This window comes from Symphalangus syndactylus, chromosome 12 (assembly GCF_028878055.3).
Source record: "Symphalangus syndactylus isolate Jambi chromosome 12, NHGRI_mSymSyn1-v2.1_pri, whole genome shotgun sequence".
NCBI lineage: Eukaryota > Metazoa > Chordata > Mammalia > Primates > Hylobatidae > Symphalangus > Symphalangus syndactylus.
The window spans coordinates 82,098,417-82,124,593 of record NC_072441.2 but is presented as its reverse complement, the minus strand read 5'-3'; the positions used below and the strand labels follow the sequence as shown (position 1 = coordinate 82,124,593).

Genomic DNA, 26,177 nt, shown 5'->3' with positions numbered 1-26,177 from the left:
TGCAATAAACCATGATTGCACCACTGTACTCCAGCCTGGGTGGCAAAGCAAGCCCTGTCTCAAAAATCATCCCTCTCTACCCAAGATAGTTATCAAGGACTGGGGAATCAATTACATCTAGCTGCTAGGTTCAGATTGCTCTTACTAGGAGATCTGGGGGAAGCCCTGTACACAGCCTAGGTTAATGGTTTCAGAGGAGAAGGAGATGGTGAACAAGGAGTGGCACAGCATTCTAAAATTCTAGGTATTCCTTCCTACCAAAGGGAAAAATCTCTGCTGAATCAATGGAGAAGAAAGGCAAGCAAAATCAAACAGCAGCTAGCTAATAAGCAAACTGACAGGAAGCATAACATAGAAAGAACCCTCCACTGCTTGCCAGCCTTAGGCTAATCTTGGGTAATTTAGCCACTCAAAACCCCTCAAAACAGAGATAATGCCTCTATCACAAGGTTGCTGTAAGTATTAAAATGACATGTGGGCCGGGCGCGGTGGCTCACGCTTGTAATCCCAGCACTTTGGGAGGCCAAGGCGGGCGGATCACGAGGTCAGGAGATCGAGACCACGGTGAAACCCCGTCTCTACTAAAAATACAAAAAATTAGCCGGGCGCGGTGGCGGGCGCCTGTAGTCCCAGCTACTCGGAGAGGCTGAGGCAGGAGAATGGCATGAACCCGGGAGGTGGAGCTTGCAGTGAGCCGAGATCGCGCCACTGCACTCCAGCCTGGGTGACAGAGCGAGACTCCGTCTCAAAAAAAAAAAAAAAAAAAAAAAAAAAAAAAAAAAAAAAAAAAAAAAAAATGACATGTGAAAGCGCCTAGCATATAGCCTCACTTAAATTAGAATCTATTCAATCTGCAGCCAGGCATGGTAGCTCATGCCTGTAATCTCAGTGCTTTGGGAGGCCAAGGTGGGGAGGAATCACTTGAGGACAGGAGTTCAAAACCAGCCTAGGCAACATAGTGAAGATGCTGTCTCTACAAAAAAAATGTTAAAAATTAGCTGGCTGTGGTGGCGTGCCTACAGTCCCAGCTACTTGCGAGGCTGAAGTGGGTGGATCATTTGAGCCCAGGAGGTTGCGGATGCAGTGAGCCATGATCAAGCCACTGCACTCCAGCCTGAGTGACAGAGCAAGGCCTTGTCTCAAACAAAACAAAACAAAAACTATTCAATTTGCGGGAAGCTCAGCAATTGCACAACTAAATTTAGAGAACTAAAACCTCTCCACTCCCAGCCACTACTTCTATTCTAATGGGATGGCCTTAAAGATTCCTGAAAACTCCTACCAAAGGACATGAATAAATTCCTGACCAGGCTAAAAAGCTTTCTCTCCTATCTACTCTCTGTAAACTTTTGCCTTCTAGGAGACAAGAGGAAAGGTAGGGGAGAGGGAGGGGCCTGAATGATGTACCCTGTACCAGATCCTGCAAAGCTGGCTACACAAAGGGCTAGCTGAGCCTCTGGCAATGATCTACTGCTGAGAGACCTTGGGTTGAACAGTTTCTCTAGGCCCCTTCCCTAGCTCCCGTGAGCTCTGCTTAGAGGCCTGAGTCAATTCTATGGGTCACTGCCCAGTGAAGGAGCAAAGTGGCCTCTTGGAACAGAGAGGCTCAGCTAAGGTTGTAGAAAGTGAGTGTCCAGAATTTGGATGGGTGGGTAACTGCAATGAGGAAAAAATGTGAGGCCCAGTCCTTTCTGTTCACAGGCAACAAGAAGTATAAATGATACTTTACTCTTCCTGAACTATAGAAATTACTTTTCCAAACAGGGATGGGAAAATTGATTACAAATCATTCAGGGTGACAAAGGACCATGTCCCTTCAAAGAAAGCCACAGGAAGCCAGATCCCTACTATCAAGTAATAGCAACCCTTTTCCCCTAGTCTCCAGAGGCTCTTAGTAAAGATCGAATCATAGGTTCAGATGCCAACAATTGATGGCAGAATGGCTCTGTTCAGAGTAAGCCCTCCATGACAGTACCTTAGAGAGCTGAGTAAATATTTACAATCTCTAGGAGCTCCTAATTTTTCTAATACCAAGACTACCTGACCCTGGTTTCCATGACAGCAGCAGCAGATGAAATGGGGAAGAAAGGGGGGGAAGGCCTTTCTCTTTGCCAGTATATACCCAAAGCTGCAGACTCAAGCTGGAGGAATCCCTCTAACCTTTCCATTTCCCCTCCCTCAGCCAGGTGGATATAGAGTCTGGTAAAAAGCATACAGTGGCTGGGTGCGGTGGCTCAAGCCTGTAGTCCCAGCACTCTGGGAGGCTGAGGGGGGCGAATCACGAGGTTAGGAGATCGAGAGCAGCCTGGCCAACATGAAACCCCATCTCTACTAAAAATACAAGAATTAGCTGGGCATGGTGGTGCACACCTGTAGTCCCAGATACTCGGGAGGCTGAGGCAGGAGAATCACTTGAACCCAGGAGGCGAAGGTTGCAGGAAGCTGTCGCGCCACTGCACTCCAGCCTGGGTGATGGAGCAAGATTCCATCTCCCAAAAAAAAAAAAAAGCATAGAGTAAATACTGCTCCCTATGGGAAGTGGCCTTAAACACCAAATTCCCCATCTTCAGAAGAGGAAGATACAATCTAACTCATAAAATCCCCAAGGACAGCTGGGTGCGGTGGCTCACGCCTGTAATCCCAGCACTTTGGGAGGCCGAGGCAGGAAAATCACGAGGTCAGGACTTTGAGAGCAGCCTGGACAATAAGGTGAAACCCCATCTCTACTAAAAATACAAAAATTAGCTGGGCATGGTGGTGCACGCCTGCAGTCCCAGCTACTTGGGAGGCTGAGGTTGCAGTGAGCTGAGATCACACCACTACACTCCAGCCTGGGAGACAGAGCGAGACTCCGTCTGCAAAAAAAAAAAAAAAGCATTCAGTAAATACTGCTCCCTATGAGAAGTCAGTGGCCTTAAAAGACTAAATTCTGGCCGGGCGCAGTGGCTCATTCCTGTAATCCCAGCACTTTAGGAGGTCAAGGTGGGTGGATCACGAGGTAAGGAGTTCGAGACCAGCCTGACCAACATGGTGTACGAGGTCAGGAGTTCGAGACCAGCCTGACCAACACGGTGAAATCCCGTCTCTACTAAAAATACAAAAAATCAGCTGGGCATGGTGGTGCGTGCCTGTACTCCCAGCTACTCAGGAGGCTGAGGCAGGAAAATCGCTTGAATCTGGTAAGTGCAGGTTGCAGTGAGCCGAGATCATGCCACTGCACTCCAGTCCGGGCAACAGAGTGAGACTCCATCTCAAAAAAAAAAAAAAAAAAAAAAAAAGACTAAATTCCTCACTTTCAGAAAAGGAATATACAATCTAACTCATAAAATCCCCAAGGATGGCCGGGCACAGTGGCTCACGCCTGTAATTCCAGCACTTTGGGAGGCCGAGGCAGGCGGATCACCTGAGGTCAGGAGTTTGAGACCAGCCTAGCCAGCGTGGTGAAACCCTGTCTCTACTAAAAATACAAAAAAACTAGCTGGGTGTGGTGGTGGGCATCTGTAATCCCAGCTACTCAGGAGGCTGACGCAGGAGAATCGCTTGAACACAGGAGGCGGAGGTTTCAGTTAGCTGAGATCACGCCATTGCACTCCAGCCTGGACAACAAGAGGGAAACTCCGTCTTAAAAAAAAAAAAAATCCCCAAGGACTCACGTAGGTGAGGAGTTATTGAACAAGCTGGGTTCAAAGTATTCCACAACCATGAGTCACTTGTATATGAAATTATGATTTAAGGGGACAAAAACTAGAAGTGACTCAAGGCCCATTCCCTGGAGATTCCTCACATATGTATATGAATTATTCCTTGGGGAAAACCCGATAGGGACATACCTCTAACCAAATGCAACCCTGAGACCTATCCAGGGCTTAAGAGGAAGCTCTGGCCAGGCGCGGTGGCTCATGCCTGTAATCCCAGCAATTTGGAAGGCCGAGGCAGGTGGATCACCTGAGGTCAGGAGTTTGAGACCAGCCTGGTCAACATGGTGAAACCCCATCTTTCCAAAAAATACAAAAAATAGCCAGGAGTGGTAGTGCCTGTAATCCCAGCTACTCTGGAGGCTGAGGCAGGAGAATCGCTTGAACCCGGGAGACAGAGGTTGCAGTGAGCCAAGATCGCGCCACTGCACTCCAGCCTGGGCGACAGAGGAAGACTCCGTCTCAACAACAACAACAAAAAAAAGTTAAAAAAAAGAGGACGCAGGGCCAGGCGCAGTGGCTCAAGTCTGTAATCCCAGCACTTTGGGAGGCTGAGGTGGGCAGGTCATGAGGTCAGGAGATCGAGACCATCCTGGCTAACACGGTGAAACCCCGTCTCTACTAAAAATGCAAAAAATTAGCCAGGCGTGGTGGCAGGCGCCTGTAGTCCCAGCTACTTGGGAGGCTGAGGCAGGAGAATGGCGTGAACCCACGAGGCAGAGCTTGCAGTGAACCGAGATCCCACCACTGCACCACTCCAGCCTGAGCGACAGAACGAGACTCCGTCTCAAAAAAAAAAAGAGGACGCTCTTGGGCCTCCCACTTTCAGCCTGATTTAAAAATGATTGGTCCCTCTTTGGCAGAAGAAAAACCAGGAGCTACCAAGGCTCATGAGATTAGGAAGTACATGTTCTAAACTCCTTCAATCTCTGGCACTATTTTTATCTCATTCCCTTCCCAAACTGGGATGGGAATGGGCAAGAAGACTTCCGCCTTCAAAGGGAAAAACAGGGCCAAAGAGAAGAAAGGATACACTGAATGTTCCCTAGGGTCGAAGAGTTAAGAGTTCCTGCCTGGGATGCTCTTGACCAGTGCTTCCTACTCCAAATCTCTAAAGGTCTTTCCTAATCACACCCAATTATAATAAGCCATCTCTTCACTACTCTAACCAGTTTTTTTGTTTATTGTTTTTGTGTCTTTACCTTCTTGTGGGTGTGTTAACTCAAGCCATTAGATAAGCTTTGAAAGGCAGACCTCGGATGTCCTCCATCCTGTTTTCCTATCAGACCCAAAACACAGTAAGCATATGTGGTCAGGAAACTACCTCTGCGTTCCTGGGCAATAGGTAGGTCTGTGATGGGAAAATAACCAAACCAGAACAAGCAGAGGTCAGTCGATCAAAACCAAGTTTTCATAACTTCTGTGTGCAGAGATCTGTGGGGAGACCCAGAGGAAGAAGCCAGTAAGTCTTGCCCTTAGAGACCCTCTGGTCTAGTGAGGATAACCGAACCACACACATTAGGAAAAAAAAAAGTGTGGCAAGTCTTGCTAGCAAATTCAAACGCAAAGGACAAAGGGCAAAGAAGGGGGAGCTTGAGACATACTGGGAAACATCCACATTATGGAGATCAGAAAAAAAGAAAGACCCTCCTTCCCCCTTTTTCCTGGAAACAGTTGGAAGTTCACTCTCAGTATAAAAAAAGCCAGAAAATGCATGCTTCCCCTCTTCGATGGTCCCCTCCTGCCGCATTATTTCATTTAGTAGCAAACACGTCACTGCTCAGAACAGGATGCTGTACTATTCAGTGAATTGAATTAAAGCAGAGACACAATGACGCCTCTAAGAATCAGGGTGGGGATTCCAACCCCTGGGTCTTTTGCCCTCCACTCAAACTGATGGAGGGATCAAAGGCAATCCATTATTGACTTTCCATGCTTCTAGAGCTCCAGTGTAGTACACAGGGATCAAGAAATGTTTTGACAATGACAGTGGCCATTTCTTAAAAAGTAGATAATTCCAATTGCCAGGCAGTCCTAAAGTCATTCTCACCTGTTTTGAGAATACATTGTTTACATTCATAATTATATCTACCTTAGCTGATAACTACAAACAACAGAAAACAAACTCTGATTTACCTGAATGCCCACAGAATTATGAGGGAAAAGCATGATGGGAAGGCAGACTGCAAGTAGACATTTGCTGGTGGATAATCCACAAAGTTACTATCCAGCCACTTCTTGATTCACAAAGTTCATTTTTGCATGTATGTTCTACCATCTTGTATCTGACCCATTTTTTCAAATCTAAATTCTGAATTTCACCTGTCTGCCTGCCCACCCTCTAATAGCTGATAAAGTTAGAAGCAGGGAAACAGCCAGTGAAGAGCCAAGGCCTGTTAATGTACTCATCCTGTCCCTGCATAACCGAGTTGAATATTAGGCCTTACAAACAGTTAAGCTATCACATCACGTCCAGTTCTGGATCTCACATTCTTTTTTTGTTTTTGTTTTTTTTGAGACAGGGTCTCTCGCTCTGTCGTCAGGCTGGAGTGCAGTGCCGCAATCTTGGCTCACTGCAACTTCTGCCCACGAGTTCAAGCGATTCTCCTGCCTCAGCCTCCCAAATAGCTGGGATTACAGGCACAAGCCACCATGCCCAGCTAACTTTTGTATTTTTAGTAGAGATGGGGTTTCACCATGTTGGCCAGGATGGTCTCGATCTCTTGACCTTGTGATCCGCCCGCCTCGGTCTCCCAAAGTGCTGGGATTACAGGCGTGAGCCACTGCGCCCTGTCTAGATCTCATATTCTTAAGCATGTATTCTCGTTTGTAGCAGTGGAAAGGTATACATGATCAACTCTGGGATGGCAGAATGAAGAAGCTGGGTAAGAGGATAGGAGGGGCAACTATCAGGTCCCCTGAAGTCCTCATTCAGGTCCATTCGGTTGCTTCGCTCCACCTTCTTTTTCAGAAGCGATGTGTTCTCTCCTCTGTGTGTGCTATCTGGTTCTGAAGAATCCCCTAGGTACCATTCACCCCACTACTGTGGCTGATGCCACGAAACTAAACACTACTCACTTTTCTTAAGTCTTCACTCTTCTAGATGCCCAGTTAACATCACTGGCAATTGGTTGTGTCTACACGAGGTCAATGATAGCATCTAACAGGAGGGTCCAAGGTCTACTGCCAGCTCTTACCAGCCCCCAAACATCTACACACACATACATTACATCTCAACTCAATACATTGACCTAAGTCTGAAACAGAGTTGATAGTAAAAATAGCTGTGATGTGTATGTGGAAAGGAATGTCAAAAATAAATTCGTTAAACCTGGATGCTGTATCCCTTCCTTCACCAACACCCCCACCCATTTTCATACTAGTGGCTGCTGTTACTATGACAACCTGTCCAGGAAGTTGGCCCACACTTCTTCCCTCAGGAGCAGGAAGCTGGAGCAGTGTTTGTGTTACTTCAGAAAAAACTTGAAAGCCTCCTCCCCTGCCCCCCCCCCCCACCGTCCTCCCACCCGGTATCCGCTCCAGTATCCCTCCAAATCCCAATTTCTTAACTCCCTTCCCTCCCCCCACACCTACCTCCTCTAACTCATCCTTGGCATCCAAACTGGTTGAAAGTAGCAGCCTCCCCCCTCCTGGGGCTCCTGCTCCCGCTCCTCCTCCTCCACCTCCCGCTGCTCCCGAAGCAGCTGCTGCTGCTGCTGCTGCCCCTTTTCCCTTCTGCAACTCCATGGCTGCAGCCAGGAGACGGGAAAAGGTCAGGGAGTGGATGGATGGACAGTCCTAGATATCGGGAACTCTGGATTGCCAGGGACTGGGGGGCAAGAGGAACAAGTTGGGGAGGGGAGAGCAAGGGCCCCTGTCCTCTCCACTCCTCCCTCCTCTCCAAAAGGCCGCGCCTGCGTTGGGGGCGAAGGCACAGTCCTCTGGGTCCTGACTCTGGGATGGCAGTGCTGAGGGAAAGCCGTTGGCTCCGAAGTACAGTGGGGTAAAGGCCTGTGCCCCTATGGGAAGGGTAGGAGAGGCTTCCGCCCCTGAAGAAGTGGACCCTAAGAGCGTCTGACCCTAAGAAAAGGAGGGAAACCCCTAAGTTTCTGCCTCTTTTCCCCGTGGGGGGGGAAAGAGGAGTCCTGCCCCTGAAGTAGGAGGTAGGAAACCTTCCTGGCTGATGCCCCAAGGCTTGGGGAGTGAAGCGCCTTTGGATCCGGCCCCTAGGGGGTGAGGGTGAGGCAATAAGCGCTATGGGAGGACAGGGAGGACCAGCGTCTCCCCACACCACACACAAGCGGCCATAGTGGAAGGGCGGGGGGTGGGAAGGCGGAGGGCGGGGGAAGGGGAGAAATCGTCCAGGCCCGCGCCGGAAGTGAGCAGTCGCGGCCCCTGGCCTCCGCCAATAGCTGCTTCCGCGGTGGCGCTGAGTCTCCAAGGGGTAGGAAGACCTCGGCGGACCGGCCTTTTCTCTGTCTGCCAATTGTGTTGAGAGAGAAGAGAGCCTGGTCTGATGGGCAACTAGCATGCCCAATCGCTTCCCTCCTTTGCACTCGGGTGGGGTGGGAGTGCGAGGCGATCAGGAAGGAGAGAGGCTGCGCCTGCGTGCGCTGACGCGCATGCGCGGTGTCAGCCTCCGCCCTCTTCCTCCTAGAACTTTGGTGGGTGCAGGAACCTGGGCAATGTCCCTGCGTGGCTTTGAGAGACACGAAGCCTGCCACAAAGTGGCAGGGCGGAGGAGGAAACGGTACCCCAACTCGTAGGCAGTCACAGAGCAAATGACGTCAGATGGTATGAAGCCGGCTCCCAGAGCTAAGAGTGCATCACACAGGCACGTGTGTGCACTCACACAAGTGCAATTATCAGACTTCGCAAAAAAAGTGCATTGCCCCTTAGGCTGGGCGCGATGGCTGACGCCTGTAATCCCAGCACTTTGGGAGGCGGAGGCGGGCGGGTCACGAGGTCAGGAGATTGAGACGATCCTGGCCAACATGGCGAAACCCCGTCTCTACTAAAAATACAAAAATTAGCCAGGCGTGGTGGCGGGCGCCTGTAGTCCCAGCTACATGGGAGGCTGAGGCAGGAGAATCGCTTGAACCCGCAAAGCAGAGGTTGCGATGAGCCGAGATTGCGCCACTGCACTCCAGCCTGGGCGACAAGAGCAAAAACTCGGTTTCAAAAGAAAAAAAAGTGCATTGACCCACTTGTGCAAAACAAGTCGTTCAAATCGTGCCAGCACTACCTCCAGCAAAAATGTTCCAAACGAGAGAATCAACTTCATTTTTGTTTTGAGTATCTGGGACTGACCCATGTCACTGAAGTCACTGTACTTTCACCCAATGCAGAGTGTTGTGATGTGTTGTGAATGCAATGTGGCCTTGATTGTTTTGTAAGTCCATTTGTATTTCTTGGTTCTCCATCTGTGTGTCTCAGTGCCATTGTTTTTTTCAAGAGCACTTTAGGATTATCTTTCACAGGCCCAAAGACAGATCAAATTTCGCTTTTTTTTTTTTTTTTTTTTTTGAGACGGAGTCTCACTGTTTTCGCCCAGGCTGGAGTGCAATGGCGTGATCTCGGCTCACTGCAACCTCCACCTCCCGGGTTCAAGCGATTCTCCTGCCTCAGCCTCCTGAGTAGCTGGGATTACAGACAACCACCACCGCACCTGGTTAATTTTGTTTTGTTTTGTTTTTCCTTTTGAGACGGAGTCTCGCTCTGTTGACTATGCTGGAGTGCAGTGGCGCGATCTCGGCTCACTGCAAGCTCCGCCACCTGGGATCATGCCATTCTCCTGCCTCGGCCTCTCGAATAGCTGGGACTACAGGCGCCCGCCACCACGCCCGGCTAATTTTTTTCTATTTTTAGTAGAGACGAGGTTTCACCGTGTTAGCCAGGATGGTCTCGATCTCTTGACCTCGTGACCCACCCGTCCGGGGATTCCCAAAGTGCTGGGATTACGGGCGTAAGCCACTGCGCCCGGCCAAATTTCGCTATTTTTAAAGCCTGCTTAAAAAAAAAAAAAAAAAAATCCACAGGCTTGTCCTAGTGCATTAGTGTTTACAACTCATTGATCACAACCAGTTACAGATTTCTTTGTTCCTTCTCCACTCCCACTGCTTCACTTGGGTAGCCTTTAAAAAAAAAAAAAAAATCCACATTCCTGCTTGTTTTACTTCCAGTAAAATGGAGACAAAGTTTGCCTGTGAGCTTCGAGAACATTATGTGACCTAATGGATGTGAGATCACATTTTAAACTGGAATACACGGTACAGATACTAGTTACCACTACAGGCAATCCTATTTACTTTTACACTTGTAGTGGCTTAACATTTTAACTCTATATGTGTATGTTCCTTTAAGTTGGCTCACTCATTCCTTTCTTTAATAGTAGGTGTAAGACCTTAGGGAAGTCATTTTGACTTTCTGTACATTAATTATCTGTAAAATAAGAGGTGGACTTGCTGATCTCTAAATACCTTTCTAGCACTGAAAGCCTATAGTTCTATTGAGAATACCTTGGATTTCTTCTAGGTGCAAAACACTGCATAGCTGCTGAAGAATGCAAACTCTTTGGGTGCAGTGGCTCACGTCTGTAATTCCAGCACTTTGGGAGGACAAGGCAGGGAGATCACTTGAGCCCAGGAGTTGGAGACCAGCTTGGGCAACATAGCAAGACCTTGTCTCTACAAAAAAAAAATTTTTTTTTAAAGAATACAAACTCGGGCCGGGCGCGGTGGCTCACGCTTGTAATCCCAGCACTTTGGGAGGCCGAGGCGGGCGGATCACGAGGTCAGGAGATCGAGACCACGGTGAAACTCCGCCTCTACTAAAAAAAATACAAAAAAAAAAAAATTAGCCGGGCGTGGTGGCGGGCGCCTGTAGTCCCAGCTACTCGGAGAGGCTGAGGCAGGAGAATGGCGTGAACCCGGGAGGCGGAGCTTGCAGTGAGCCGAGATTGCGCCACTGCACTCCAGCCTGGGCGACAGAGCGAGACTCCGTCTCAAGAAAAGAAAAAAAAGAATACAAACTCAACTTACTACAATAACATTACTGTGTGTCATTGGAAATACATATATATGTAATTGGAAATACGTAGGTGAAAAAAGAAGAGTAAAGGGTAGAACACTGTACTTTATGCTTCCATTTGTTTGTGGGTTTTTTTTGTTTTGTTTTTTTTTTTTTTTGAGACGGAGTCTTTCTCTGTCCCCCAGGCTGGAGTGCGGTGGCGCAATCTTGGCTCACCGCAACCTCCACCTCCTGGGTTCACACCATTCTCCTGCCTCAGCCTCCTGAGTAGCTGGGACCACAGGGGCCCACCAACACGCCCAGCTAATTTTTTGTGTTTTTTAGTAGAGACGGGATTTCACCGTGTTAGCCAGGATGGTCTCGATCTCCTGACCTCGTGATCCACCCGCCTCGGCCTCCCAAAGTGCTGGGATTACAGGCTTGAGCCACCGTGCCCGGCCTGTTCGTGGGTTTTTTAAAGTAGGAGCTGGGAGCCTGGTGCAGTGGCTCAAGTCTGTAATCCCGCACTTTGAGAGGCAGAGGCAGGAAGATCACTTGAAGCCAGAAGTTTGAGACTAGCCTGGGCAACAAAGTGAGACCTTGTCTCTACAAAAAATAAAAACATTGGCAGGGTGAGGTGTCATGAACCTGTAGTCCCAGCTACTCAGGAGGCTGAGGTAGGAGGATCACTTCAGCTTAGGAGTTCAAAGCTGTAGTGAGCTATGATCACACCACTGCACACCAGCCTAGGTGACAGAGTGAGGCCCTGTCTCTGATACACACATATATGTGTGTTTGTGTACATATATATATATATATATATATATATAGAGAGAGAGAGAGAGAGAGAGAAGAGAGAAGCTTAATTCCCCTTCTTTAGTAGGATATACATTTGTCAGGGCATAAGCTACAGTTCTTCTTATATACATATTAATAAAATGACAGTTGGGCCAGGTGCAGTGGCTCACGCCTGTAATCCCAGCACGTTGGGAGGCCGAGGCAGGCAGATCACTTGAGGTCAAGAGTTCGAGAACAGCCTGACCAATGTGGAGAAACTCCATCTCTACTAAAAATACAAAATTAGCCGGGGGTGGTGGCACATGCCTGTCATCCCAGCTACTCAGGAGGCTGAGCACCAGAATTACTTGAACCCAGGAGGTGGAGGCTGCAGTGAGCCCAGATTGCATCACTGCTCTCCAGCCTGGGCAACAAAGCAAGACCCTATCTCAAAAAAAAAAAATCATTTAAAATCATAAAGTCAAAAGTTAAAATCAAAAGTCAAAATTGACAAGAAAATTTGGTTATTTCTGTGTTCTACAATAATTTAACATAATAACCATAAGTATAACTAATAACATACCAAGATATATCAGAATTTTAGGAATCTCATACAGTTTTGGAATACATATTAATAACATATCCATCAAAATATAACTTGGTTAAACAACACTTCTTTTTCTTTTTTTTTTTTTTTTTTGAGTCTCACTCTGTTGCCCAGGCTGGAGTGCAGTGGTGTGATCTCAGCTTACCGCAAACTCTGCCTCCCAGGTTCATGCCATTCTCCTGCCTCAGCCTCCTGAGTAGCTGGGACTACAGGCGCCCGCCACTGCGCCCGGCTATATTTTTCTATTTTTAGTAGAGACGGGGTTTCACTGTGTCAGCCAGGATGGTCTTGATTTCCTGACCTCATGATCCGCCTGCCTCGGCCTCCCAAAGTGCTGAGATTACAGGCGTGAGCCACTGTGCCCAGCCTAAACATCATTTCTTACTCAGTAATTTCTTTTTTCATCATCAATACTTGATATGTAATTTAACATATCAGAAAACTTGTTTATTATCTCTCTTTTGGATGCCACAGGGGCCCTCTACAACATCCCAAAGTAAGTTGTTTTGTTTGTTTTTTGAGACAGGGTCTCACTCTTTCACCCAGGCTGGAGTGTAGCGGCATGATCTCAGCTCATTGTAGCCTCCACCTCCTGGGCTCAGTTGATCCTCCCACCTCAGCCTACAGAATAGCTGGAACTACAGGTACATACCACCACACCTGGCTGATTTTTCTATTTTGCAGTAGAAACAGGGTCTTGCTGTGTTGTCCAGTCTGGAATGTAGTGACATGATCTCCACTCACTGCAACCTCGGCCTCCTGGGTTCAAGCGATTCTCATACTTCAGCCTCCCGAGTACCTGGGACTACAGGTGTGTGCCACCACACCCAGCTAATTTTTGTATTTTTTGTAAAGATGGGGTTTTGCCATGTTGACTAAGCTGGTCTCAAACTCCTGGCCTAAAGTGGTCTGTTGACCTCAGCCTCTCAAAGTGCAGGGATTACAGGCATGACCCACTGTGCCCAGCTGTTCATCATGCAGTTTCTATGCAGGCTGCTTCACCAATAAATGACACTCAACTTGTTTTAAATGCATGCGATTACAAAAAACTTTGCATACTGTTCATTAAAAAGTGGGTGGGATTTTCCATTGATATTTCAAACATCAGATCAATACAATCTATATTCTGAGTATCAATTTGAGTTGCACAGGTTAAGATGAGAACCCTTCACATAGTATTGAGGATGTGATGCAATCTGTACCTGAATTGACATTGTGTTTCCTCATAGTTAGGCTGCCTTTTTGAGAAATATCTTCCATCCCTGAGAGATCAGCTACATCAAGATAGCTCATCAGCTAAATCATGTTGGTCAAAATACCTGCTAACCAAGCAGATAAATAAATTCAGGCCGGGCACTGTGGCTCACACCTGTAATCCCAACACTTTGGGAGGCCGAGGCAGGTGGATCACCTGAGGTCGGGAGTTCAAGACCAGCCTGACCAACATGGAGAAACCCTGTCTCTACTAAAAATACAAAAATTAGCTGGGTGTGGTGGTGGGTGCCTGTAGTCCTAGCTACTTGGGAGGCTGAGGTGGGAGAATCGCTTGAACCCGGGAAGTGGAGGTTGCAGTGAGCTGAGATCATGCCAATGCACCTCAGCCTGAGCGAGAGAGTGAGACTTTGTCTCAAAATAGTAATAATAATAATAATCTGTCCTATTGTCAGTTGATTTTCAGTGTGCCTTCAGAGGGGGAAGGGAAAGTATTCCCTTGACCTCTACAGTACTTAGCCAAATTTTCACTAGGTCCAGCAAAACCTGAGAGTTCCAGTCACTACACATACTTGTCAACACTTAGTACTGTCAGTCTTTTGAATTGTAGCTATTCTGGAAAGTGTTTAGTGATATCTCATAGGTTGCTTTTTGAAATTTTTTGTTTGTTTGAGAAGTAGTTTCGCTCTTGTTGCCCAGGCTGGAGTGCAATGGCGTGATCTTGGCTCACAGCAACCTCCGCCTCCCGGGTTCAAGCGATTCTCCTGCCTCAGCTTCCCGGTAGCTGGGATTACAAGCACTCGCCACCACGCCCAGCTAATTTTTGTACTTTTAGTAGAGACAGGGTTTCACCATGTTGGCCAGGCTGGTCTCACACTCCTGACCTTGTGATCTGCCCGCCTCAGCCTCCGGAAGTGTTGGGATTACAGGCGTGAGCCACTGCGCCTGACCACCCCAACTCTTAAACAAAAAAAATTTGGCCAGGCTGATCTCGAACTCCTGGCCTCAGGTGATGTGCCCTCCTTGGCCTCTCAAATTCCTGGGATTACAGGCATGAGCCACCATGCCTGACCCACACTTTTAAAATTTCAAAAAGCTACCTATGAGATATCACTAAACACTTTCTAGAAGAGCTACAATTGAAAAGACTGACAGTACTAAGTGTTGGTGAGTATGTGTATGAGTAACTGAGCCTGGCCTTTTTTTTTTGAGATAGAGTCTCCCTCTGTCATCCAGGCTGGAGTGCAGTGGCATGATCTCAGCTCACGGCAACCCCTGCCTCCCAGGTAAAAGTGATTCTCCTACCACAGCCTCCCGAGTAGCCGGGACTACAGGTGTGTGCCACCACACCCGGCTAATTTTGTATTTTTAGTAGAGATGAGTTTTGACCATGTTGGCCAGGCTGGCCTCTAACTCCTGACGTCGTGATCCAACTGCAGAGGATCAAAGCATGTTTATGGCCACAGCATGTCAAAGCACCAGTCTTTGGGGTATTACTTTTTGAACCCCAACAGTACATTGATAAATTGTTGAGCAGCGTTTACCAAAGCCAAACAATTGCCTATCCCATGATACAGCATTTATAAGTATATAGCTGAGAGAAATGAGTATGTGTGGCTACTAAAAAGCATGTATAAGAATGGCTGGGTGTGGTGGCTCCTACCTGTAATCCCAGCACTTTGGGAGGCTGAGGCGGGAGGATTGCTTGAGGCCAGGAGTTTGAGACCAGTCTGGACAACATAGTTTAACTGCCTTTGCAAAGATTATGCCTGTTTAGAGAAATCTAGCATGGCTGACTCTATCTTGCTTCTAGCCTCACAGGCTAGCTATCTTCTCTTATCCCTAGGCATAGGCCAAGCTACCCATAGGAGGAATTTAGTGCATAGCTTAATTTAAAAGCAAGGATGGTAATAGTGCCTTCCTAGAACTAACCCTCTTCTTGCTCAGGGAGTGAAAACTGCCTTTATAAGACTAATGAAAGGCCACAGGATTAGGATTATGGGAGGGACATGAATTCTACTAAAATGTAGGCGTAATTTCTATAATCCCTTACTGCTCAGGAGTCATGTGGCCAGTGGTCTCAAGATTTGTGACTTCCTTGGCCGGGCGCGGTGGCTCACGCTTGTAATCCCAGCACTTTGGGAGGCCGAGGCGGGCGGATCACGAGGTCAGGAGATCGAGACCACGGTGAAACTCCGCCTCTACTAAAAAAAATACAAAAAAAAAAAAATTAGCCGGGCGTGGTGGCGGGCGCCTGTAGTCCCAGCTACTCAGAGAGGCTGAGGCAGGAGAATGGCGTGAACCCGGGAGGCGGAGCTTGCAGTGAGCCGAGATTGCGCCACTGCACTCCAACCTGGGCGACAGAGCGAGACTCCGTCTCAAAAAAAAAAAAAAAAAAGATTTGTGACTTCCCTAATTGCTCCTATAGATAACATCAGTATTGTAGAACCTAAGACTGGTCTTTTAAAATGTTTTTCAGGGCGGGTGAGGTGGCTCACGCCGGTAATTCCAACACTTTAGGAGGCTTAGGTGGGCAGATCACCTGAGGTCGGGAGTTCGAAAGCAGCCTGGCCTACCTGGTGAAACTCCATCTCTACTAAAAATACAAAAATTAGCTGAGTGTGGTGGTGCATGCCTGTAATCCCAGCTCCTCAGGAGGCTGAAACAGAAGAATCATTTGAACCTGGGAGGCGGAGGTTGCAGTGAGCTGAGATTGCACCACTGTATTTCAGCCTGGGCCACAGAGCAAGATTGTCTCAAAAAAAAAAAAAAAAGAAAAAATGTCAGACTTCTATTAGGGTGGTGCAAAAGAAATGGTCAAAACTGCAATTACTCTTGCACCAACCTAATACATTCTGGAAACTTACTGACCTTACCCAGACTTGTGACTCATGATATAACCAAATGGTCTTGTGCCTGCCCCCCACCACCCAGAGGCCGACTCAGCACACAAGGACATTTTTCCACACCCCTATGATTATATCCCCAACAAAACAGCAGCACGCATTCCCTAGTTCCCTGCCCACCAAACTGTCTTTGAAAAACCCTAACTTCGATGATCACTTGAGGCCAGGAGTTCGAGACCAGCCTAACCAACATGGCAAAACCCCATCTTTACTAAAAATACAAAAAATTAATCGGGCGTGGTGGCGTGAGCTTCTAGTCCCAGTCACTCAGGATGCTGAGGCATGAGAATTGCTTAAACCGGGGAGGTGGAGGTTGCAGTGAGCCGAGATTGCTTTGCTGCACTCCAGCCTGAGTGACAGAGTCTCAAAAAGAAAAAAAAGAAAGAGAGAGAGAAAGAAAGAAAGAAAAGAAAGAGAGAGAAAGAAAGAGAAAAAGAGAGACAAAAAGAAAAAAGGAAGGGAAGGGAGAAAGAAAAAAAGGAAGGGAAGGGAGAAAGAGAGAAAGAGAAAGGAAGGGAAGGAGGGAGGGAGGGAGCCGGGCATGGTGGCTCGGGCCTGTAATCCCAGCACTTTGGGAGGCCAAGGCAGGCAGATCACCTGAAGTCAGGAGTTCAAGACCAGTCTGACAAACATGGTGAAACCCTATCTCTACTAAAAGTACAAAAATTAGCCAGGCATGGTGGCTAACCCCTATAATCCCAGCTACTCAGGAGGCTGAGGCAGGAGAATCACTTGAACCCGGGAGGCGGAGGTTGCACTGAGTCAAGATTGCGCTATTGCACTCCAGCCTGGGCGACAAGAGTGAAACTCCGTTAAAAAAAAAAGAAAGAAAGGCCCTAACCTTCTAGCCTTCAGAGAGGCTGATTTGAGTGATAACTTTAGTTGTACTACACGGCTGGCCTTGCATTGATTAAACTCTTTATTGCAATAACAGGTCTCAGTGGATTGGTTTCGTGTGTTCAGTGGCCAGAAGAACCAACTGGGGAATTACAATAGCCAGACACCATCTCTCTAAAAAACAAACAAACAAACAAGTTATCTATGTCAATAAAAGTAAGAATAATCCAGGCGCAGTGGCTCACCCTGTAATCCCAGCACTTTGGGAGGCCAAGGCGGGCAGATCATGAGGTCAAGAGATCGAGACAATCCTGGCCAACATGGTGAAACCCCGTCTCTACTAAAAATACATATATTAGCTGGGCGTGGTGGCACACGCCTGTAGTCCCAGCTACTTGGGAGGCAGAGGCAGGAGAATCACTTGAACCTGGGAGGTGAAGGTTGCAGTGAGCCGAGATCATGCCACTGAACTCCAGCCCGGTGGCAGAGTGAGACTCCATCTAAACAAAAAAAGTAAGAATAATGATTACATCTAAGGAGTTGAGGGTCAGGGGAGGTATTGATTAGGAGCGACAAGAAAGAACCTCTGAGGAGCGCCTCTGCCCGGCCGCCCCATCTGGGAGGTGAGGAGCGCCTCTACCCGGCCACCCATCGTCTGGGAAGTGAGGAGCGCCTCTGCCCAGCCACCCACCGTCTGGGAAGTGAGGAGCGCCTCTGCCCGGCCGCCCCGTCCGGGAAGAAATGAGGAGCGCCTCTGCCCGGGCGCCCCGTCCGGGAAGAAGTGAGGAGCGCCTCTGCCCGGCCGCCCCGTCCAGGAAGAAGTGAGGAGCGCCTCTGCCCGGCCGCCCCATCTGGGAGGTGAGGAGCGCCTCTGCCCGGCCACCCATCGTCTGGGAAGTGAGGAATGCCTCTGCCCGGCCACCCACCGTCTGGGAAGTGAGGAGCGCCTCTGCCCGGCCGCCCCGTCCGGGAAGTGAGGAGTACCTCTGCCCGGCCACCCATCGTCTGGGAAGTGAGCAGCGCCTCTGCCCGGCCGCCCCGTCCGGGAAGAATTGAGGAGCGCCTCTGCCCGGCCGCCCCGTCCGGGAAGAAGTGAGGAGCGCCTCTGTCCGGCCGCCCCGTCCGGGAAGAAGTGAGGAGCGCCTCTGCCCGGCCGCCCCGTCCGAGAAGAAGTGAGGAGCGCCTCTGCCCGGCCGCCCCGTCTGGGAAGTGAGGAGCGCCTCTGCCCGGCCGCCCCGTCCGGGAAGAAATGAGGAGCGCCTCTGCCCGGGCGCCCCATCCGGGAAGAAGTGAGGAGCGCCTCTGCCCGGCCGCCCCATCTGGGAGGTGAGGAGCGCCTCTGCCCGGCCACCCATCGTCTGGGAAGTGAGGAGCACCTCTGCCCGGCCACCCACCATCTGGGAAGTGAGGAGCGCCTCTGCCCGGCCGCCCCGTCTGGGAAGTGAGGAGCGCCTCTGCCCGGCCGCCCCGTCCGGGAAGAAATGAGGAGCGCCTCTGCCCGGGCGCCCCGTCCGGGAAGAAGTGAGGAGCGCCTCTGCCCGGCCGCCCCGTCTGGGAAGAAGTGAGGAGCGCCTCTGCCCGGCCGCCCCATCTGGGAGGTGAGGAGCGCCTCTGCCCGGCCACCCATCGTCTGGGAAGTGAGGAGCGCCTCTGCCCGGCCACCCACCGTCTGGGAAGTGAGGAGCGCCTCTGCCCGGCCGCCCCGTCCGGGAAGTGAGGAGTACCTCTGCCCAGCCACCCATCGTCTGGGAAGTGAGCAGCGCCTCTGCCCGGCCGCCCCGTCCGGGAAGAAGTGAGGAGCGCCTCTGCCCGGCCACCCATCGTCTGGGAAGTGAGGAGCGCCTCTGCCCGGCCACCTATCGTCTGGGAAGAAGTGAGGAGCGTCTCTGCCTGGCCGCCCCGTCTGGGAAGTGAGGAGCTCCTCTGCCCGGCCGCCCCGTGTCTGGGTAGAAGTGAGGAGCTCCTCTGCCTGGCCGCTCCGTCTAGGAGGTCTACCACGGAGGCCAGAAGCAATGTGGGGGCTGGACGTGGTGGCTCACGCCTGTGGTCCCGGCACTCTGGGGGGCGAGGCGGGTTGATCACTTCGGGCTAGGAGTTCAAGACCAGTCTGGCCAACTTGGCGAAACATGAAGAATACAACAGACAAACCAACCAACCAACTCAGTGACAACAAAACAGGTCTACCCTGGAGTCATACTCTAATTTTTTCTATTTTCCTCCCTTTCTGATCCTTTATCCCACTTTTTCTTCCTCTTCCTTCTCCCTCTTCTTTGTCAAATAGAGGATTGAGTTATTATCACTGATCCATATAAAGTCCCTCTCTCATTTATTTTAACTCCCACCCCCCATTTCTATTCCCCAACTTCCCATGTGCAACCTTCCTAATATGTTTGATACGCATCTTTTTGTTTGTATGTATTTTTAGAAAATGTTTATTGTTTTTGTATGCAAAAAAAATTAATAAAAAAAAAAAAAAGAAAGAAAATCATGCCAGGCACGGTGGCTCACACCTGTAATCCCAGCACTTTGGGAGGCTGAGGCGGGCAGATCACCTGAGGTCAGGAGTTTGAGACCAGCTTGACCAACACAGAGAAACCCCGTCTCTACTAAAAATACAAAATTAGCCAGCCTTGGTTGCACATGCCTGTAATCCCAGCTACTCAGGAGGCTGAGGCAGGAGAATCACTTGAACCGGGGAGGTGGATGTTGTGGTGAGCTGAGATCACGCCATTGCACTCCAGCCTGGGCAACAAGAGTGAAACTCCGTCTCAAAAAAAAAAGTTATATGGCAATAAAAAATAAAATATATATGAAGATACATGCTTCAACATGGAATAACCCTGAAAATATTATGCTAAATAAGACTTACTCACAAAAGACTACTTATTATATAATTTCATTGATGCAAAATGTCCAGAATAGGTAAATCTATAGAGACAGTAAGTAGATTTGTGTTTGCGTAGGGCTGGGGGCTGTGTACTGAGTAGTAACTGCCAATGAGTATGAGATTTCTTTTGGTGGTGACAAAAATATGCCAAATTTAAATTGTGATAATGGTTGCAAAACTGTGAAAATACTAAAAATCACTGAATGGGTGAATCGAAAAGTGTGTGAAGTGTGAATTATATCTCAATGAAGCTGTTAAAAAAATAAAAAAAAAAAAAAGAAAGAACCTCTGAGGTGTTGGGAACAATCCTATCTTTTTCTGGGTGATGGTTACATGAATGTATACACATGTAAAACTTTATTGAGCTGTACATTTTACTATATGTATTTTGTGTGTGTGTGTGTATGTTTTTTTTTTTTTTGAGACGGAGTCTCGCTCTGTTGCCCAGGCTGGAGTGCAGTGGTGCGATCTCGGCTCACTGCAACCTCTGCATCCCAGGTTCAAGCTATTCTCCTGCCTCAGCCTCCCAAGTAGCTGAGATTGCAGGTGCCCGCCACTACGCCTGGCTAATTTTTTGTATTTTTAGTAGAGACAGTGTTCACCACGTTGGCCAGGCTGGTCTTGAACGCCTGACCTTGTGATTCGCCTGCCTCAGCCTCCCAAAGTGCTGGGATTACAGGCATGAGCCACCGTGCCCAGCTTGTTTTTTTTTTTTTTTTTTGAGATGGAGTTTCGCTCTTGTTGCCCAGGCTGGAGTGCAATGGCGCGGTTTCGGCTCACTGTAACCTCTGCCTCCCAGGTACAAGCGATTCTCCTGTTTCAGCCTCCCAAGTAGCTCGGATTACAGGTATGTGCCATCACACCCGGCTAATTTTTGTATTTTTAGTAGAGACAGGGTTTCACCATGTTGGCCAGGCTAGTCTCGAACTCCTGACCTCAGACGATCCACCCACCTCAGCTTCCCAAAGTGCTGGGATTACAGGCGTGAGCCACTGCACCCAGACTTACCTCAGTTTTTTAAATGGAGCAAATAAAGCTAAACTGACGTACCACTTTTTATCTGTCAGGTTGACAAAAATTCCAGTTTTGATATAGGAGTTAAGAAGATGGTGGGGCGCAGTAACTCACGCCTGTAATCCCAGCACTTTGGGAAACCGAGGTGGGTGGATCATCTGAGGTCCAGAGTTCGAGACTAGCCTGGCCAATATGATGAAACCCCGTCTCTACTAAAAATACAAAAATTAGCTGGGTCTGGTGGCACGTGCCTGTAATCTCAGCTACCTGGGAGGCTGAGGCAGGAGAATCGCTGGAACCTGGGAAGCGGAGGCTGCAGTGAGCTGAGATTGTGCTACTGCACTCCAGCCTTGGCAACAGAGCAAGATTCTGTCTTAAAATTAAACAAACAAAAAAAAGAATCTACTTAGGCAGATAGGGTATGGGAGTCCTTGGTAAGGTTCTCCTTTTACTTTTATTTATTTATTTATTTATTATTTTCAGATGGAGTTTCACTCTTGTTGCCCAGGCTGGAGTGCAATGGCACAATCTCAGCTCACTGCAACCTCCGCCTCCTGGGTTCAAGCAATTCTTCTGTCTCAGCCTCCCGAGTAGCTGGGATTACAGGTGAATGCCGCCATCCTCAGCTAATTTTTATATTTTTTTAATACAGACAGGGTTTCATCATATTGGTTAGGCTGGTCTCAAACTCCTGACCTCAGGTGATCTGCCCTCCTTGGCCTCCCAAAGTGCTGAGATTACAGGCGGGAGTCACTGCACCTGGCCATTATTATTATTATTATTATATTTTTTTTTTTTATTAATTTTTTTTGCATACAAGAACAATAAACATTTTCTAAAAATACATACAAACAAAAAGATGCATATCAAACATATTAGGAAGGTTGCACATGGGAAGTCGGGGAATAGAAATGGGGGTGGGAGTTAAAATAAATGAGAGAGGGACTTTATATGGATCAGTGATAATAACTCAATCGTCTATTTGACAAAGAAGAGGGAGAAGGAAGAGGAAGAAAAAGAAAGTGGGATAAAGAATCAGAAAGGGAGGAAAATAGAAAAAATTAGAGTATGACTCCAGGGTAGATCTGTTTTGTTGTCATTGAGTTGGTTGGTTGGTTTGTCTGTTGTATTCTTCATGTTTCGCCAAGTTGGCCAGACTGGTCTCGAACTCCTAGCCTGAAGTGATCAACCCGCCTCGCCCCCCAGAGTGCCGGGACCACAGGCGTGAGCCACCACGTCCAGCCCCCACATTGCTTCTGGCCTCCGTGGTAGACCTCCCAGACGGAGCGGCCAGGCAGAGGAGCTCCTCACTTCTACCCAGACACGGGGCGGCCGGGCAGAGGGGCTCCTCACTTCCCAGACGGGGCAGCCAGGCAGAGACGCTCCTCACTTCTTCCCAGACGATAGGTGGCCGGGCAGAGGCGCTCCTCACTTCCCAGACGATGGGTGGTCGGGCAGAGGCGCTCCCCACTTCTCAGACAATGGGTGGCCGGGCAGAGGCGCTCCTCACCTCCCAGACGATGGGTGGCCGGGCAGAGGCACTCCTCACTTCCCAGATGGGGCAGCCAGGCAGAGGCGCTCCTCACTTTCCAGACGATGGGTGGCCGGGCAGAGGCGCTCCTCACCTTCCAGACGATGGGTGGCCGGGCAGAGGCGCTCCTCACCTCCCAGACGATGGGTGGCCGGGCAGAGGCGCTCCTCACCTCCCAGACGATGGGTGGCCGGGCAGAGGCGCTCCTCACCTCCCAGACCGGGCGGCCGGGCAGAGGCGCTCCTCACTTCTTCCCGGACGGGGCGGCCGGGCAGAGGCGCTCCTCACTTCTTCCCGACAGGGCGGCCGGGCAGAGGCGCTCCTCACTTCTTCCCGACAGGGCGGCCGGGCAGAGGCGCTCCTCACTTCCCGGACGGGGCGGCCGGGCAGAGGCGCTCCTCACTTCTTCCCGGACGGGGCGGCCGGGCAGAGGCGCTCCTCACTTCCCAGACGGTGGGTGGCCGGGCAGAGGCGCTCCTCACTTCCCAGATGATGGGTGGCCGGGCAGAGGCGCTCCTCACCTCTTCCCGGATGGGGCGGCCGGGCAGAGGCGCTCCTCACTTCTTCTCGGATGGGGCGGCCGGGCAGAGGCGCTCCTCACTTCCCAGACGGGGCGGCCGGGCAGAGGCGCTCCTCACTTCTTCCCAGACGATAGGTGGCCGGGCAGAGGCGCTCCTCACTTCTTCCCGGACGGGGCGGCCGGGCAGAGGCGCTCCCCACTTCTTCCCGGACGGGGCGGCCGGGCAGAGGCGCTCCCCACTTCCTCCCGGACGGGGCGGCCGGGCAGAGGCGCTCCTCACTTCTTCCCGGACGGGGCGGCCGGGCAGAGGCGCTCCTCACTTCCTCCCGGACGGGGCGGCCGGGCAGAGGCGCTCCTCACCTCCCAGACGATGGGAGGCCGGGCAGAGGCGCTCCTCACTTCCCAGACGATGGGTGGCTGGGCAGAGGCGCTCCTCACCTCTCAGACGGGGCGGCCGGGCAGAGGCGCTCCTCACTTCCCAGACAGGGCGGCCGGGCAGAGGCGCTCCCCACTTCCCAGGCGATGGGTGGCCGGGCAGAGGCGCTCCTCACTTCCCAGATGATGGGTGGCCGGGCAGAGGCACTCCTCACCTCCTCCCGGACGGGGCGGCCGGGCAGAGGCGCTCCTCACCTCTTCCCGGACGGGGCGGCCGGGCAGAGGCGCTCCTCACCTCTTCCCGGACGGGGCGCCCGGGCAGAGGCGCTCCTCACCTCTTCCCGGACGGGGCGGCCGGGTAGAGGCGCTCCTCACTTCTTCCCGGACGGGGTGGCCGGGCAGAGGCGCTGCTCACTTCCCAGACGGGGCGGCCGGGCAGAGGCACTCCTCACTTCCCAGACGGGGCGGCCGGGCAGAGGCGCTCCTCACTTCCCAGACGGGGCGGCCGGGCAGAGGCGCTCCTCACTTCCCAGACGGGGCGGCCGGGCAGAGGCGCTCCTCACTTCCCAGACGGTGGGTGGCCGGGCAGAGGCGCACCTCACTTCCCAGACGATGGGTGGCCGGGCAGAGGCGCTCCTCACTTCTTCCCGGATGGGGCGGCCGGGCAGAGGCGCTCCTCACTTCTTCCCGGACGGGGCGCCCGGACAGAGGCGCTCCTCATTTCTTCCCGGACGGGGCGGCCGGGCAGAGGCGCTCCTCACTTCCCAGACGGGGCGGCCGGGCAGAGGCGCTCCTCACTTCTTCCCGGACGGGGTGGCCGGGCAGAGGCGCTCCTCACTTCTTCCCGGACGGGGCGGCCGGGCAGAGACGCTCCTCACTTCTTCCCGGACGGGGCGGCCGGGCAGAGGCGCTCCCCACTTCTTCCCAGACGGGGCGGCCGGGCAGAGGCGCTCCTCACTTCCTCCCGGATGGGGCGGCCGGGCAGAGGCGCTCCTCACCTCCCAGACGATGGGAGGCCGGGCAGAGGCGCTCCTCACTTCCCAGACGGGGAGGCCGGGCAGAGGCGCTCCTCACTTCCCAGACAGGGTGGCAGGGCAGAGGCGCTCCTCACTTCCCAGACAGGGTGGCAGGGCAGAGGCGCTCCTCACTTCCCAGACGATGGGTGGCCAGGCAGAGGCGCTCCTCACCTCCCAGACGGACGGCCGGGCAGAGGCGCTCCTCACTTCCCAGACGGTGGGTGGCCGGGCAGAGGCGCTCCTCACTTCCCAGACGGTGGGTGGCCGGGCAGAGGCGCTCCTCACTTCCCAGACGGTGGGTGGCCGGGCAGAGGCGCTCCTCACTTCCCAGACGGTGGGTGGCCGGGCAGAGGCGCTCCTCACTTCCCAGACGGTGGGTGGCCGGGCAGAGGCGCTCCTCACTTCCCAGACGGTGGGTGGCCGGGCAGAGGCGCTCCTCACTTCCCAGACGGTGGGTGGCCGGGCAGAGGCGCTCCTCACTTCCCAGACGGTGGGTGGCCGGGCAGAGGCGCTCCTCACTTCCCAGACTGTGGGTGGCCGGGCAGAGGCGCTCCTCATTTCTTCCCGGACGGGGCGGCCGGGCAGAGGCGCTCCTCACCTCCCAGACGGGGCGGCCGGGCAGAGGCGCTCCCCACCTTCCAGACGGGGCGGCGGCCGGGCAGGGGCTGCAATCCCAGCACCCTGGCAGGCCAAGGCAGGCGGCCGGGGGTAGAGGCTGCCGCGAGGCCAGACCACGCCACCGCACTCCAGCCCGGGCAACACCGAGCACTGGGTGAGCGAGACTCCGTCTGTAGTCCCAGTACCTCGGGAGGCTGAGGCGGGCAGAGCACTCGGCGTCAGGAGCTGGCGACCAGCGTGGCCAAGATGGCGAACGCGTGCCTGCATCCAAAGGAGAAAAGGCAGGCAGCGGTGGCGCGCGCAGGCATACCCAGGCAGTCCGCGGCGCGGGCAGCAGCAAGCCGAGTAGATTGTAGCCTGGGCCAGAGAGGGAGGGAGGGAGGGAAAGAAAGAGAGAGAGAGAGAGAGAGAGAGAAAGAAGGAAGGAAGGAAGGAAGGAAGGAAGGAAGGAAGGAAGGAAGGAAGGAAGGAAGGAAGGAAGGTATTTTTTTTATTTTTATTTTTGAGACGGAATCGCTCTCTGTCACCCAGGCTGGAGTGCAGTGGACGATCTGGGCTCACTGCAACCTCTGCCTCCAGGTTCAAGTGATTCTCCTGCCTCAGCCTCCTGAGTAGCTGGGGTTACAAGCACGCCCCACCATGCTCAGCTAATTTTTGTATTTTTAGTAGAGACGGGGTTTCACCATTTTGGTCAGGCTGGTCTTGAACTCCTGACCTCAAGTGATCCACCTGCCTTGCCTCCCAAAGTTCTGGGATTACAGGTGTGAGCCACCTCACCCGGCCTATTTATTTATTTATTTTCGAAACGGAGTCTTGCTCTGTCACTCAGGCTGGAGTACGGTGGCAGGATCTCAGCTCACTGCAACCTCCGCCTCCCAGGTTCAAGTGATTCTCCTGCCTCAGCCTCCCGAGTAGCTGGGGTTACAGGCACATGCCATCACACCCAGCTAATTTTTGTGTTCTTAGTAGAGACGGGGTTTCACCATGTTGGCCAGGCTGGTCTCGAACTCTTGACCTCGTGATCTGCCTGCCTCGGCCTCCCAAAGTGCTGGGATTACCGGCATGAGCCACCAGGAGGTTCTCCTTTTAATGAAAAGCAACCCCAAATCATTTTCCTTTCTAACAAAGAGCAGCCTGTGAAATCGAGCTGCAGACATAGATGCCAGCAGTTGTG

General features: G+C 51.5%; 1 protein-coding gene across 2 annotated transcripts in view; it reads right to left on the bottom strand.

The window, feature by feature from the left end:
- The window catches only part of INTS3 (integrator complex subunit 3), a 49,664-nt gene extending 41,378 nt beyond the window's left edge, over nucleotides 1-8,286 (bottom strand). Inside the window, exon 1 of one of the 2 annotated variants that reach the window (XM_063626454.1) lies at nucleotides 7,290-8,286. In XM_063626454.1, coding sequence (XP_063482524.1) covers nucleotides 7,290-7,442 — 153 coding nt within the window. In that variant the 5' untranslated portion in view covers nucleotides 7,443-8,286. The remainder of the gene's footprint in view (nucleotides 1-7,289) is intronic. The other variant, XM_063626453.1, reaches the window with a different exon arrangement.
- Between the last annotated feature and the right edge of the window lie 17,891 nt (nucleotides 8,287-26,177).